The 13883-nt window shown below is 38.2% G+C and overlaps 1 protein-coding gene and 1 long non-coding RNA gene across 4 annotated transcripts in view; both read right to left on the reverse strand.

The window, feature by feature from the left end:
• The window catches only part of LOC142158418 (uncharacterized), a 401996-nt gene that overhangs the window by 333650 nt on the left and 54463 nt on the right, over positions 1–13883 (reverse strand). The window lies entirely within an intron of this gene.
• THRB (thyroid hormone receptor beta) overlaps positions 1–13883 on the reverse strand; it is a 295226-nt gene that overhangs the window by 53465 nt on the left and 227878 nt on the right. For both annotated transcript variants that reach the window (XM_075212342.1, XM_075212343.1), the window contains exon 4: positions 13353–13416. In XM_075212342.1, coding sequence (XP_075068443.1) covers positions 13353–13371 — 19 coding nt within the window. In that variant the 5' untranslated portion in view covers positions 13372–13416. The remainder of the gene's footprint in view (positions 1–13352; positions 13417–13883) is intronic.

Consider the following 13883-nt stretch of genomic DNA (forward strand, 5'->3'; position numbering starts at 1 on the left):
ATATGAGTATAAACATGCAAAGGATGGTGGAGGATTATTTTCAAGATGTATTTGATATGGAAATGTGAGACAGTCCCTTTCCTTACTGGGAAGAAAAGCAGGCCATTTGGAAACCCATGTACAAACTTGCTTTGCAATACTTAAGCTGCCCACCCTGTACTCTGAACGAGTGTTCTCACAGCAGGAAACTTAGTCAGTGATCGCCGTAGGTTACTTCCCAAAAATGTGGAGAAAATGATGTTTATAAAAATGAACTACATCTTCCACGATGAAGGCCTTCACCATCCAAGACATCCAAGTACTGACTTTTCTCTAATGGCGGCTTCAAGCGGCGATGAATTGATAGTCTGTGATGATGACGTACACACTGATGAGGGTGAGGATGAAGCTGAAGATGATGACGATAACATCTTTTTAAAACTTTCTATGTAAGTGTAGGGTGCAATCTACCCCCAAAGAAAAAAAGGGACTTGGGGCATTTCCATATCACGTACCGTCTTGAAAGGCTGCTGTTTGGGCAATTTCTCCTTAAAGGTAGGGTGTCATACACAGAATGACCCCAAACTGTCTTTGTCCATTTCTCTTAATATTGTACAGTCTATAACGGTTGAATCTTTTTGTATTTTATACAAGTGGAGGGGGGCCTAGAGAGACCGAAACCAAACTGGCTTTCTCCATTTCAATTAATATTATACAGTCTATAACGGCTGAATTTTTTGGTCTTTTATAGAAGAGGAGGGGGGCCTAGAGAGACAGAAACCAAACTGTCTTTGTCCGTTTCTATTAATATTGTACAGTCTATAACGGCTGTATTTATTTGTATTTTCTACAACTGGAGGGAGGCCTAGAGAGACAGAAACCAAACTGCCTTTGTCCATTTCTTTACATATTTAAGTATAAGTGTAGGGTGTAATATACATCCAAAGACGATGGCTGCATTGACAATATTCATAGATGGAGAGGAAGACAATCTGGTTTGTGTGTAGAATTAATGAAGGCCTACCAGGAATTAAACTGTTTTTTGGATAATTTATTAGCTTTACAATTACATTACTTATCCAAGAAACAGGTGGAGCACTAAATTTGGTTATTTTAGGCCCAAAAACATTGATTTTTAAACAAAATAGCAAAACCAAACCAAACAAAACCAAAACCAAAACACGCAATGACATTTTGGCAAAACCAAAACCAAAACACGATGGTAATCCAGATCCAAAACCAAAACCAAAACACGGGGGTCAGTGAGCATCTCTACAAAAAATGGACATGTGGAAATATTCATATTAAGTGAACATCGCTGCTTGATTTTTTGTTTTCCAAATAAAGGTTGTTATCTTGTGTACATATTTGTAGAGTATCTATATTTAAAAATATGTAAACAATTAAAAAGAAGAATTAATGGAAGTAAACATATTTTCTTAAAATATTATTGTACAATTTAAAATCTGGGGGGTGAGTTTAATAAATACAATTTTAATCTGTTTCTCTTGACCAAATGATTGCAAATAGTACACTTAATACTTTCATAAACTAAAGACGCATTAGCATTTTGCAACAGATAAGACAATACTAGGATGCACTACAGAAGTGTGACTTATAAACAATATTTTAATGGTATATTAACATTCAATTATCACCTTAGTTGACCTGAATATTTCTGGGTCTTGCACTAGTATAATCATATGACAAAGGACCTGGATTTAATAGCACGCTATCAGAAACATCCGGATGGCGTAAATAATTAGCATAATATTGAGCCTCAGCAGAAATAGATATTAGAAACATATAACTTTTAATTGGCAAAAAGTACCGCACATACTGTGCTTGTTTGCTTCTAATAAGCTTATTCTAAGGTCAGAAGTTTCCAAAATGCCTCAGATTGAAAAAAATGGAGATTAGAAACATTTTGTTGTTGATTTCTGCTGTTCACATGGGTAGGTTTTCAAGGTCACAGCAACATCCAAAAAGATAAAGGACCTGATTCATTAAGGATAGTAAGGCAAAAAAGGAGCACATTTACTCATGGACAAACCATGTTACAATGCAATGTGTTCAAAGTAGTTTATTATTTTTATATAAGTTAAACACTCTCTGGTTTTTTCATGTAGCACACAAATACTTAATAGCTTTATTTTTACATTGAAATTTAAAGTTGATCTGGGACATGCCCTACCCCAACTATAAATCTGCCATCGCATTTTAAATGTATATCCCCCTCCAGTGCAACATGGTTTTGCCAAGGTGCAACATTACTCTTTTTTTTGCTTTACTTTCTTTAATGAATCATACCCAAAATCAAATACAGGTAAATATTAAGTGTATGTGAAAAGTTCCTTGGTACAGAGAAACTTCCACTAGTGACAATTTGTTATTGCTGCTGTTGTGTTGTGAATGGGTTCAAATCAAGATGGGGATATTCCCGGACCGATTTACTTATACAGTTGCCTTAAACTTTGTATGAATGCAATACTTTCATACCATGATCTACATTACAGCAAAAAGAGCATATCATAAAAAGCAATAATCTTTATTTATAGCAATAGAAAAAATGTGCAAAACATTTCAAACATGTAGTACATAGATCATAGGTATGAATAGCAATATTATACGTAATTGCAAAAGTTTTGTCTTACAAACTCACCATAAAGCATATAAGAAAATTATTGGGTCAAGGGGACTATTGGTGGAACTTGTCTACTTTTCTTCAATCTCCTTTTGCTGAAATTGTTCCAAAGTTCAATCCAGTTTTAACAGAAGGTTGTTGTAAAGTTCACCACCATTTTTATGTTTAGGTCATTAGACACCGTTTCAGTCTTATTATGATTGGAATCCTTAACTTTTGGTCGTTTTTGTTTACATTTGTCCCGGCTCCTAATAGACTTTCCACATTTCTATAAACATCTACCATACACTGTGTTTTTAAGTAAGGAAGTGATCCTTACCTACAATGTTTCTTCTAAGTGCAGTGGCTGTGTTGCCTATCCACGTTTGCGTCATCGGAATGAAGTCTGGTGTTTCCAGATGAAACGCGTTGGTTTCTAACACACAACTATGGAATCACTTTACTAAACGCAAAGGTGTCAGACACAAAGAATGGTGGAAGCTGTTCTCCTGTGGAATCCCAGAGAGAGATCAAGGCAAGATAACACAAATGCTGGGGCCACAGCTGGAACACCACAGTCTGGGAAAACAAACACACGGCACCGCCATCGGGCAAAAAAAATCTGTGGACAGACAACGCTGTAACTGCGCTTGAAAGAGATTCCTTCTATTCTGAAGCAGCACTGTAATATCCAGAAAACCCTATTGCTGTATGTAAACATGTAAATAAGCTTGTTGTGCTTGTTAAACTACTCACACACTTTTAAATCTGATAATTCAATCCGAGTGATTATGCTCACTGTATTCGTTGTGTATTATCTGTATTTTATGATTGCCCAGCGCTACGGAATCGGTGGTGCCCTATAAATAAATAAATAATAATAATAGTGGATGACAATCGATTCAATATGAGTAAATGTAGATGAGAAAATCAATCAATAATCTGATCAGATTAGGTCATTAGATTAATTATTCAATTAAAGCCTAACAATCCTACCATCTACATTCCCCAGGACTAAAAACTATATTTCATATTGCAGTGTCATTAAAAACTATCAAATTTAAACAATGGGTTTGTCAATTGGGTTTGTCAATTGTATATCAATTTGACTGTACAGGAAATTATTGCATGTGTCAGCATTAAGCTCCCCATACACCTATTGATGCAATTTCTCAGTCTGTTTGCCAAAAGAGAAATATTTGTGGATTATTTAGCTTCTTAGATTTGGTTGTTTAGCAAACAGACCTAAGAAGCAAAATAATCCACAAATCTTTCTGGTGCACCATGGTCCCACATTCTGCATAGGTATTTGGGTAGCAAAGTTTACAACAAACCTGCACCCTTAGCGGGCACTTCTAAAGAAAGCATGAAATTAAGCATATTTATATGAGTCCTGATGATGAAAAGACAAAGTGAATGCAAATATATCAGCCTTACTAAACATAGAAACATAGTACTATACGACAGATAAACCAGTTAAAAACCACACAATATTAATTGCCACAAGTATGGCCAGAATGTAAGGTATAATCCCCAGTAGGTAACAAAAATGATACTCTTATACATAGGGCCGCCTTCAGAATTCATTGGGACCAGTACGGGCCCCCGTGTCCCCCAGCCCCCCCCGCCCACCGCTGAGCACCCCCCCCATGAGCAACAGTGCAACACATACTTACCTGGGGGCCCGCTGTCTTGCAGTCCACTGGTCTCCGCTACTCTGTCTTCAGCCTGGCTGTCACTGTGACAGCCAGGCACCAGAATGCGATCGCATGGGTGGAGGAATCATTCCCCCTGCTATCATGTGATCTGGCTGTCACAGGCAGAGCACATGATCGCAGGGGGAATGAGTCCTCCACCCCTGCAATCGCATTCTGGTGCCTGGCTGTCACGGTGACAGCCAGGCTGAAGACAGAGTAGCGGAGACCAGCGGACTGCAAGACAGCGGGCCCCCAGGTAAGTATGTGTTGCGCTGTTGTACCCGGCCCTCTGGTGAGCGTGGGCCCGGTACAACAGTAACCCCCGTACCCCCCTGATGGCGGCCCTGCTTATGCATAATAAACAAGAATAGTGTAGAGAAGGGCATAGATTGAAGGGCCCACATGCATTTTATTAATCTAATCACGTCCTGTCTGATCCAATGGGGATATTTAAAAAAATCCAGTCTAATGGAAAAAAATGGTTATACCCACAGCAGCAAATCAGACTTATTTGCGTTTATTTTCTATACTGCATTAGAAAAATTGCAGAATCTGAGTATTTGATATATACAACGTTTCCTTTACATCAATTTTAATACATGTTCCCAATATATTTTATAAAATGAAGCTGTACCAAGTTTTATTTGCATGTCAAATATAACTAAGCCAATTTGGAAGAGAATGAAACTACTTTAGAAATAATTTACTGCTGCGGTAATTTGTTTGACATACAGTCAGGGACCAGTTATTTATTATATCTATATTAATGATAAAATAGATTATTTTAAAAATTGCACGGTAAATCAATGTATTTCAATGTATAAGAAACCTTTTTCATCTCTTAGTGTAACTGATACTTTAAGATAGAAGTTTTCTATAGGATATTTGCATTCAGAAAAGGGATATTTGGTTTAAATGTACACTGTTAGCTATCTTCTTGATTTCTCTATTTATTTTGTACTTGAGACTAAGGCAGTTTACATGCAGCTTTTACATCTGTCTGGCCCACTAGTCTTCTCAACTGTACACAAAGAGTCTTTAAAACATCAAATAATGATTTTTAAAGGTGACTGTATATAACACACTAAGGTTTGTGGATGTCCACTCTTCATCCTCTCTCCTGACTATCACAACAGGATCGCCATATGCAGGGGCACCTAGAGGGGGGGTGCAAAGCACAGGGGCCCGGGCCTGCCTGTTTAGTGCGAGGAACCACCAACCTAGTGTGGCCATGCCCCCTTAGGCGGCTAACGAAGGGGCCCCAAGAAGTTGCTGTATTGGGGCCCAAAATTCTTTTTGGTGGCCCTGTCCATATGTGTCAATGACATCAGTGGTAGAACTATCATTGGTGCAGCAATGACTTGGGTATTGCTATCGTTACCTTCTGTTTTATGTCAATGAGTACCAGTTTTATGTATCAAGATCCCCCCCAATGTACATCATTGCTTAATAGTTAATGCATTATATATAAATGATAATTATAATATGAGGGAACATGCAAGATATTTTAAAGTTACAATAGCTAGCAAAAGTGCATTCAAACGCATTTGTTTTAAAGTCTTAATTAATATGAAATAAACTTCAGTAGTATTCTCTGGTGATGAAGGGGTTAAGCTAGCTAAGAAATTGTTTCTATTCTATCCAGATATAAGATGTTGTGTGTGCAAGTTGTCTATTGGATCAATATATGGTTTAAGGTCAATGATTCGTCAAACAAAATAAAATGGATCTTGTAACTTATGGACTTGTTTATAAATAACAATGCAACAATCCCAGCATAAACAAGCTGAGCAGCATTTTAACCATTAGACCAATGCAGTCAAACAAAATGGCTGCCTTCTGCAGTTTTATTATGGGTTACAGACCCTTTGTTTATTGCACACTTGTCTATTCTCCCGGAACGTTCAGGAGGCTCCCTAATGTGGCTAGGAGATATTTAAATTGTAATGTCGCTATTTATCTGTAAATCAAGGTTGTCTTCTCATTACATATTACCCTATAGCTTGTAAGCTTGCGAGCATGGCTCTCTTACCTCTTTGTCTGTTTGATCCATAATTGTTTATTACTGTGTTTGTCCCCAATTATAAAGTGCTATGGCCCCTGACCACCTGCCAATAAAACCGTTCTTTCAGCAGTATCTGCGACTACGTCCCAGCCTTAATCTATATGCAGTTGCTCGAACACACATTTACTGTACATTACCTACGTTGGAACACTCAATCCCTCCCCCGTCACACCTCTTCAGGGGTAAGGAGTCGTACGTGCTAAAAATGTCCACAGTTGTGTATGTTCACTCTCTGAGCATTTGGTACCTGGCCTACAGAATTAAATGTAAACTCCTCACCTTCATAGGTCTCAATCAACCCCCCCCCATATCTCCAACCTCATCTCTACCTACACTCCTCACCACCCCTTCGCTCTGTCAGCCTCGCTACTTCACTGATCACCTCTTCCCACTCCTGCCTCCAGGACTTTGCCCGGGCTGCTCCTCAGCTGTGGAACGATCTTCCACGTTCCATCAGGTTAGACTCTACTCTCAAAGGCTTCAAGCGTGCCCTTAAGACTCATTTCTTTATTCAAGTCTATCAGTCCTCCTCCTAACTCCCTTGTCTCAGCTTTCTTCCCCAGTTAGTACCACTCTATTTGTATCTCCCCCTTTCCTTTAGGATGTAAGCTCTCAGGAGCAGGGCCCTTTTTCCTTGTGTGCTCCTTCTACTATTCCATCACCCTCTGTACCTCTTGGCCTGCTTCCCTAGTCCTATCTTCTTAAGCTTAGGCCTACTTCTCACTGATTACTGCCATCACACTCACTCTCTTTCTCACAAATAATTTGATCTACATTACCATGCTACCAGTATTATTTGTTAAAAATCATTCAATAACTCTACACTAGTCTTTGTATTTTGTTCTTCATGTATCATGCTGCATCAGGGATCACTGTTTTCTGTATATGTCATGTACAGCAATGCAGACCATTTGTGGAGCTTTATAAATAAAAGATAATAATATTAATAATATTAATAATATGCTGTGCAAATAAATGCAAAGATACACTGCTCAAACAGGCGTACGTCTCACCCTGAATCAGGCCCAAGCTCACTAAGTAATAGTATACAGCAGTTTTGATTTGGACATACAGCCATGCTTTCTTTCTGTGACACATTGCAGTGGTCTTTAAGCTGCTCTACATAAAGTATGCTGAAGATTTATAGACCTAAAATAGGCTGCTCACTGAGATACTGAACAAACAGAGAAAGTGCATGAAAAAACAGTCAGTATTTAACTTATGTGCAAAACAGAAATCTAATTTTCACCCCTTGCATTGTAACATGGTTTTGTCCAGGAGACTGAAATTAGAAGTTTCTCAAGTTAAGATCCTTAATGAATCAGGCCCTATGAAATGATGGGATTGAACAATGTTTCAGTGGAGTATGTTTGAATAAAAACACATAGTCATTTGAAATAATAAGTTTATTTGAATTAAAATATATCATCATTTGGAATAACAAGTTTAATAAGACACACATATATACTATACATCCCTGTCATAAAAAATAATTGACTGAATGGAAACATAGGGGTAAGATAACCATAACTCTATCTAAGGAATCTAATCTACCAGGCAATATAGTTCAGTCCCATTTAGGGCTTGCAAAATAATTTTCAAAAAGCACTTTTCTTATTTCCCTTTCTAAATCTATATTTTTAATATTTCACCAGGTTGGAGTCAGTGAAAGCTGGAGTGTGAATATATACACCTTTTTGTATTTAAGAAATATTAAAATTGTTTAAACAATACAGAAAGGTTTTTAAGATAAGGTTCTTTTGAATAGGAGAGCCTTCATTTTCTCTTCTTTTTTTGTGACTTTGGTCCTTAGGTTTAGAAGCCTTCACAATTTGTTTCCATCTGTTATAAAGGTCCGTTCAACATAACATTTTGACAGAAAGGCAATATTAATAAATATAAGAGTAAAAATTCAGAAGATTATCATATAGACTCTGTGGCCACTTTTTTGGATACACTTATCTAGTACTGGGTAGGACCACCAGAGTGCCCAGAACAGACGGAGTTATTTGTGACATGGATTCTACAAGATTCTGGAAACATTCCTTAGAGATTGTGGTCCATGTTGACATGATGACATCATGCAGTTGAAGCAGATTTGTCGCCTTCATATTCATGCTGTTAATCTCCGGTTTCACCCAAATGTGCTCTATTGGATTGTGATCTGGTGACTGTGGTGGCCACTGAACTCATTGTCGTAGTCAGCTTGAGATCACATGTGCTTTATCACATGGGGCTTTATCCTGCCATGGGTGGACTGTGGCAGGAGAAAGGGATACACATGGTCAGCAACAGCACTCAGGTAGGCTGTGGCATTTAAGCAATGCTCAGTTGGTGTGAAAGGGCCTAATTTGTGCTGAGAAAGCATTCCCCATACAATTACACAGAACTGCAGCTCATTAGATGTTTTTTGTTTTGTGCACAATTCTTTGTAAAATCTAGAGAGTTGTGTGTGAAGATCCCGTGAGATCATCGGTTTCTGAGATACTCAAACCAGCCCTACTGACACCAACAATCACTCTTCATCTATAAAAACACTTACATCAGACCTCAGTACAGGGGAGGGCTGGCACATTTTAGCTCGGGGAGGGAGGAAAACACTCGACTCAGCAGACTATTAGGAACATTTTAACGGCAAAAAATGCAGGCAGCCCAATGGCCCAGCCCAAGGTAGCCCACTATGGGACCAACCTGGAGAGCAGATGCCCTGCTGACCTCCAACCCCCCAGACCAGCCTGCCCCTCCCTTAGTATCAACCCTACTAAAACATTAGTTCATGTTCTCATCATTTCCAGAACTCAATTATTGAAAAGTCCTACCAATCAGCCTTCCATTAACTAAAGTGGATCCACTTCAATCCATCTTGAACACTATTCAAAATGCTGGGTCTCATTCACGAAAACTCCACAATGCTAAATCGTCCTACTAATTTTAGCTCTGTTTACTACTCTACCTGTGCTCTAGCGTCTGACAATGGCCTATGGCTATTATCCTCCCACCTCCCACTCCCATTTCAAAGATATTCCCATGTTGCCCCTATATTCTATGTAACACTCCATATCAGGCGTTGGAGTATGTGAAGCCCAGCTGGGCAGAACAGTCTGTGCTCAGGCTCAAGAGAGTTCTGTGGGAACGCCAGGAAAGAGAGATGTAGGTTAGAGTGGTGTGAGCTCCGAGAGTTCTAGAGACAAGTGCTGAGAGAGATGAACATCTGAGGCTTTAGAGTCTGAGATAGAGATGCAGGGAGTGAAGTGGAGAGTTATAGCAGAGCAGCTGCTAGCTACGAGATGAGGACAGCTATCTAAGTAGCTGATAAAATCTAAGAGAGAATTGAATGACAAGACCATAACTAGGAGAAATCTAGAGACTATAAATCAAAGACAGGCAAAAGGCAGCCTTCAAAACATTAATCAGCAGACCCAGCTCCTACCTGCTTTATTGTCAGATATATTTGTTAAAGCTGACAACACTTGTTTATCTTACAGTGAATAAAAAAATTGCTGCAAATATTCCGGTCAGGAGGCCTATCTCTTATTGGTGCAATGAGATGCAATGATGATGATGATCTGCAGCGCTAGCGGCTTTTCATTGGCTCAGTGCGGATTGACACTTCCAGTTGACAGTAACTAAATCACTAGTGTGGCTGCTATATTATATTATATTAAGTTACAGCTGTCTTGCTGCATTACCTAATTGATATTTCCATATGGACTGTGGCAGGAAAAAGATTCAAATGTAATTTTTAAAGGAGGAAATAATGTTTATATCTAATTTAAATTTGTATTTTTCATAGGTATTTAATCACAATGTATGTGGTAAATGTGACTTCATTAACAACTGTCAAGACTATTCTCTGTTGTGTATCTGACACTTCATTACATTATTATATTTTGTACAAGTAGGGTAAAGCAACTTTCGCATTTACTGCTAAGACTGTCAAGTCACATCACTGCGCATTCTTTACGTGGGCTGTAATTATACACACACTTGTTACTACTGATGTAAACCTGGCACAAATGCAAGTGAAGCACAGCTGGACACATCCTGGAATACGCCCTACTGAACATATGCACCTACATGCACTCCTTCATGCATGGGCCATTACTGACATAGAGTTAGGGCTGAAATGTGTCTAACTCCTCATGTGCCCCTCTGTGTTTTGTAAAGGACATACTTGTGACAATAATTTTTAATAGGTAAAGTCTTAAAACCAGGGTACAGTATAAAATGCCACTATTATGATTTCCCATTAACTGATTAGAAAAGAGTCAAACTTCTTTGGTTATCTAGACTGTAGTCAATGACCGACCACAAGTCTATACATTAAGTTAAGAACTAAAGCTCAAAACCTTTACTTTAATGTGTGTGTAGAGGACTATTTGCTTACATTATATCAGCACTAAGGGGGAATTCAATTCCCCCCGAATTTCCGCAGCATTAAAACAATTACCGTTATTACAGTAGTTTTAACCCGGCTCAAGGAGCTGCGAGCAAAAAGCCAGTGTTGAAACTACTGTAATAACGGTAATAAAGCACATTATTACCATAATAGCGGTAATAAAGCGTATTATTACCGTAATAACGGTAATAATGCGCAGGCCGCGTTACTTTTACTCGTAACGCGGCCAACTGAATTCCCCCTAAAGGATGTTTAGTAGCGCTATATAAATAAATGGTGATGATAATGATGATGTTTAGCAGACTGAAATACTGTATCCACTTTAAATGTTACACTAAAACAGTTGAAAAGCTCTATAGAATTTAGTGGGACGGACTAGGTTCAGGTATCTTCGCATGTGATATAAGTACTTTCAGAAAAGGATTATTTAAGCCTTTGGGATGTAAGTCAGATATAAAAGAGAAAAATATAGAAAATATAGGAAAATTGGAGGTTGAGGTAATAAGTAAAATAGTAACTAATTATACTTTAGTGTGTGGCAGTACTGGCCCAGGCACATAATGGCAGTCATTAACTGCTCTGTGATTATAGAACTATGAAAGCTTCTGACAACGATCACATAGCTTATCAGCTCTTGTGTGCTGGGTATTCAGTGTTTACATTGCCTGCTATTTGCAGGCAAATGTTATACTTAAGCTCTAGATTCCAAAGTCTATGGGCCTGATAAATGTTCGGATGTACATCTGTTCGCCCTTAAACACAAATGCATGCAATTCATACCTGAACACAAATGACATGACTGCCTAGAACTTGAGAGACGGAACAGGGGAGGGGAGGGGGCGGACTAACGTAAGCCATTTACAATAAAAGCTTTTCCAATGCAGAAATCCTGTGTCTCTTGCAAGTACGCAAGATTTCTCCTGATTCTTTTGCACCCACTACAGGGCAGGTGTAAGTGTCAACTGATATCAATGGCACGGCAAGGTGTTTGAATCGAGAGTTACACATGTGCGTGTCACCAGCTATCACATAACAACTGTATGCAACTAAGATATACTATAAAAAAGCATTGTATGTACAGTACACATTGGAAGCATCTTTATGTAACTAATGCAAAAAAAATAATTGTATTTAATATTTATAGAAATAATTGTACTGATAACAGCTGCTATTTTATTTCAGGACCCAACAAAGCTTTATGTGTTCTGATGTGACTTGTACATACGCATGTGCATATACTGCAGTGTGCTGTGTGTCTCTACATATGGCAAGTACAGTTTAGGCAGAGTGTACTTCTACTCAAGTTCAAGTCGAAACGTATCTTGAGATCTGCTTGGATTTGAATACAGGCAGAGCTACACATGGGTTCCGTGGTCTTTTTTAAAAATGCTGCTTATGTACAAGTTACATTTGGACATTAGTCAGATACTATAGTCCTTTTAGAAAGGACAAAATAAAAAGAAATGATTCTGTATCGGGGCAGTCATTAGTCCCAAACCAATTCATTTATTTAAAATCATACCTTTATTAGAGCTGTGTTAAAATCTATTTGCCTATTTTGATAATCTTACCCTATTAGTGAAAGATAAAATATAATTTTTTCAAAAAGGAGAATGATGTTGCTAAAGTAAATAGCTATACAATTAAGATAGTGTTTTCTTTTTTTACAGATAAGCCAATAGTAAAAACCAAAATGTACCAAAATGTCACTCTACTGCAGCTCTCCAAAAAACTCAATTATCTAATTTATCAGTAGTCAACGAAATGTATCTCTCATCTTAATAGAATAGTCTATTCAAGCACATCTTCCTAAATAGCTGTTCACCACTGTAGACTTGACAGAGGGCACTCGTTTCCTGCATTAGCTCTCCCCTAGCCGTTTCATTCACAACCTCTTCTTGTGAAACATTTAATAGGAGGTATTACTAGTTCAATAGAAGTACATTTAATTATTCTCCTAATAGAGAGGTCGCTGTCTGGGTCATCGCTCTCTTATATCAACCACTTATTGTGTAGTGCATTCGCTTGTCATGTTGGCAATGTCCTTGTGACTTGTATTAACAATCTCCTTACAACCGCTCATTATATAGTAGAGGTATACTTCATTCTATTGATATCCATAGAACATCTGACTAACAATCATGGATTTGATGATTCCTGTGAGATATAGTACTAAGTTCCTTTACATTGATTTTTGCTGATATGTGGACTGGGTTCCCTATAGGCAACGCTCATCCAACTACAAGTTTTGACATTAGCATTTTCAAAGGGTTGACAAGAGGTTTGAAACAGGTAATGGTGAAACATTAGGGGATATTTAATAAGAAAAAAGTTGGCAATCCCTAAACCATCCAATGAACCTACCAGTATGTCTTTGTAGCGTGGATGGAGACAAGAGCACCCACAGATAGGTTTCCTTGATGGAATCAAAACCATTATTCAAGCGCTATGAGACATCAATGCTAACGTGCCACTGTTACAGAGATACAGTAGAGGGTATGTGATAAGAAAAATACAGAGTAACCCACTAATAAACAAAAGTGGGTAACAAGAGAAGGTAAAGTAATCATGCAAAACATGGCAACATACCTGACATGCTGCTCGGCATTATGGATAGGTAGATCTGGGCATTCTTCTAAGCATCGCAAATAACCTGAGAAGAGAAAAAAGTGGGTTTGAGAAGAGGACTTTCAACTGAATCACATTTCTTAGCATAGCAAAAACATAGCAATAAACGACAGAGCATGTGTGATACAAACTTTGTATTCAGCTATTTATGGCATAGAATGCCATTTTTGTGTGACTTGCAAACTGATGTTTAACTACAATTCTTAGCTGCTCTGTTAGCAGATGCCATATTAGAGTGTGACTGTCAGTAAACGATAGAGAGCTGGTAGAAAAATTAGGGTGTTGTTTGTATAATGGCATTGGTCACAGGTAAACTGGCATGGAGAATGTAATGTGTACTGGAATACTGTGTTTTAGTGTAAAGGTAGTCTATATACTGAACATGGCATTGAACAGGAGAGCTGCTAATGTGTTTGCGTTGGTTTCCTCCGGGTGCTCCGGTTTCCTCCCACACTCCAAAAAAACATACTAGTAGGTTAATTGGCTGCTATC

Source organism: Mixophyes fleayi, chromosome 5 (genome assembly GCF_038048845.1).
Source record: "Mixophyes fleayi isolate aMixFle1 chromosome 5, aMixFle1.hap1, whole genome shotgun sequence".
In the NCBI taxonomy this organism is placed as follows: Eukaryota; Metazoa; Chordata; class Amphibia; order Anura; family Limnodynastidae; genus Mixophyes; species Mixophyes fleayi.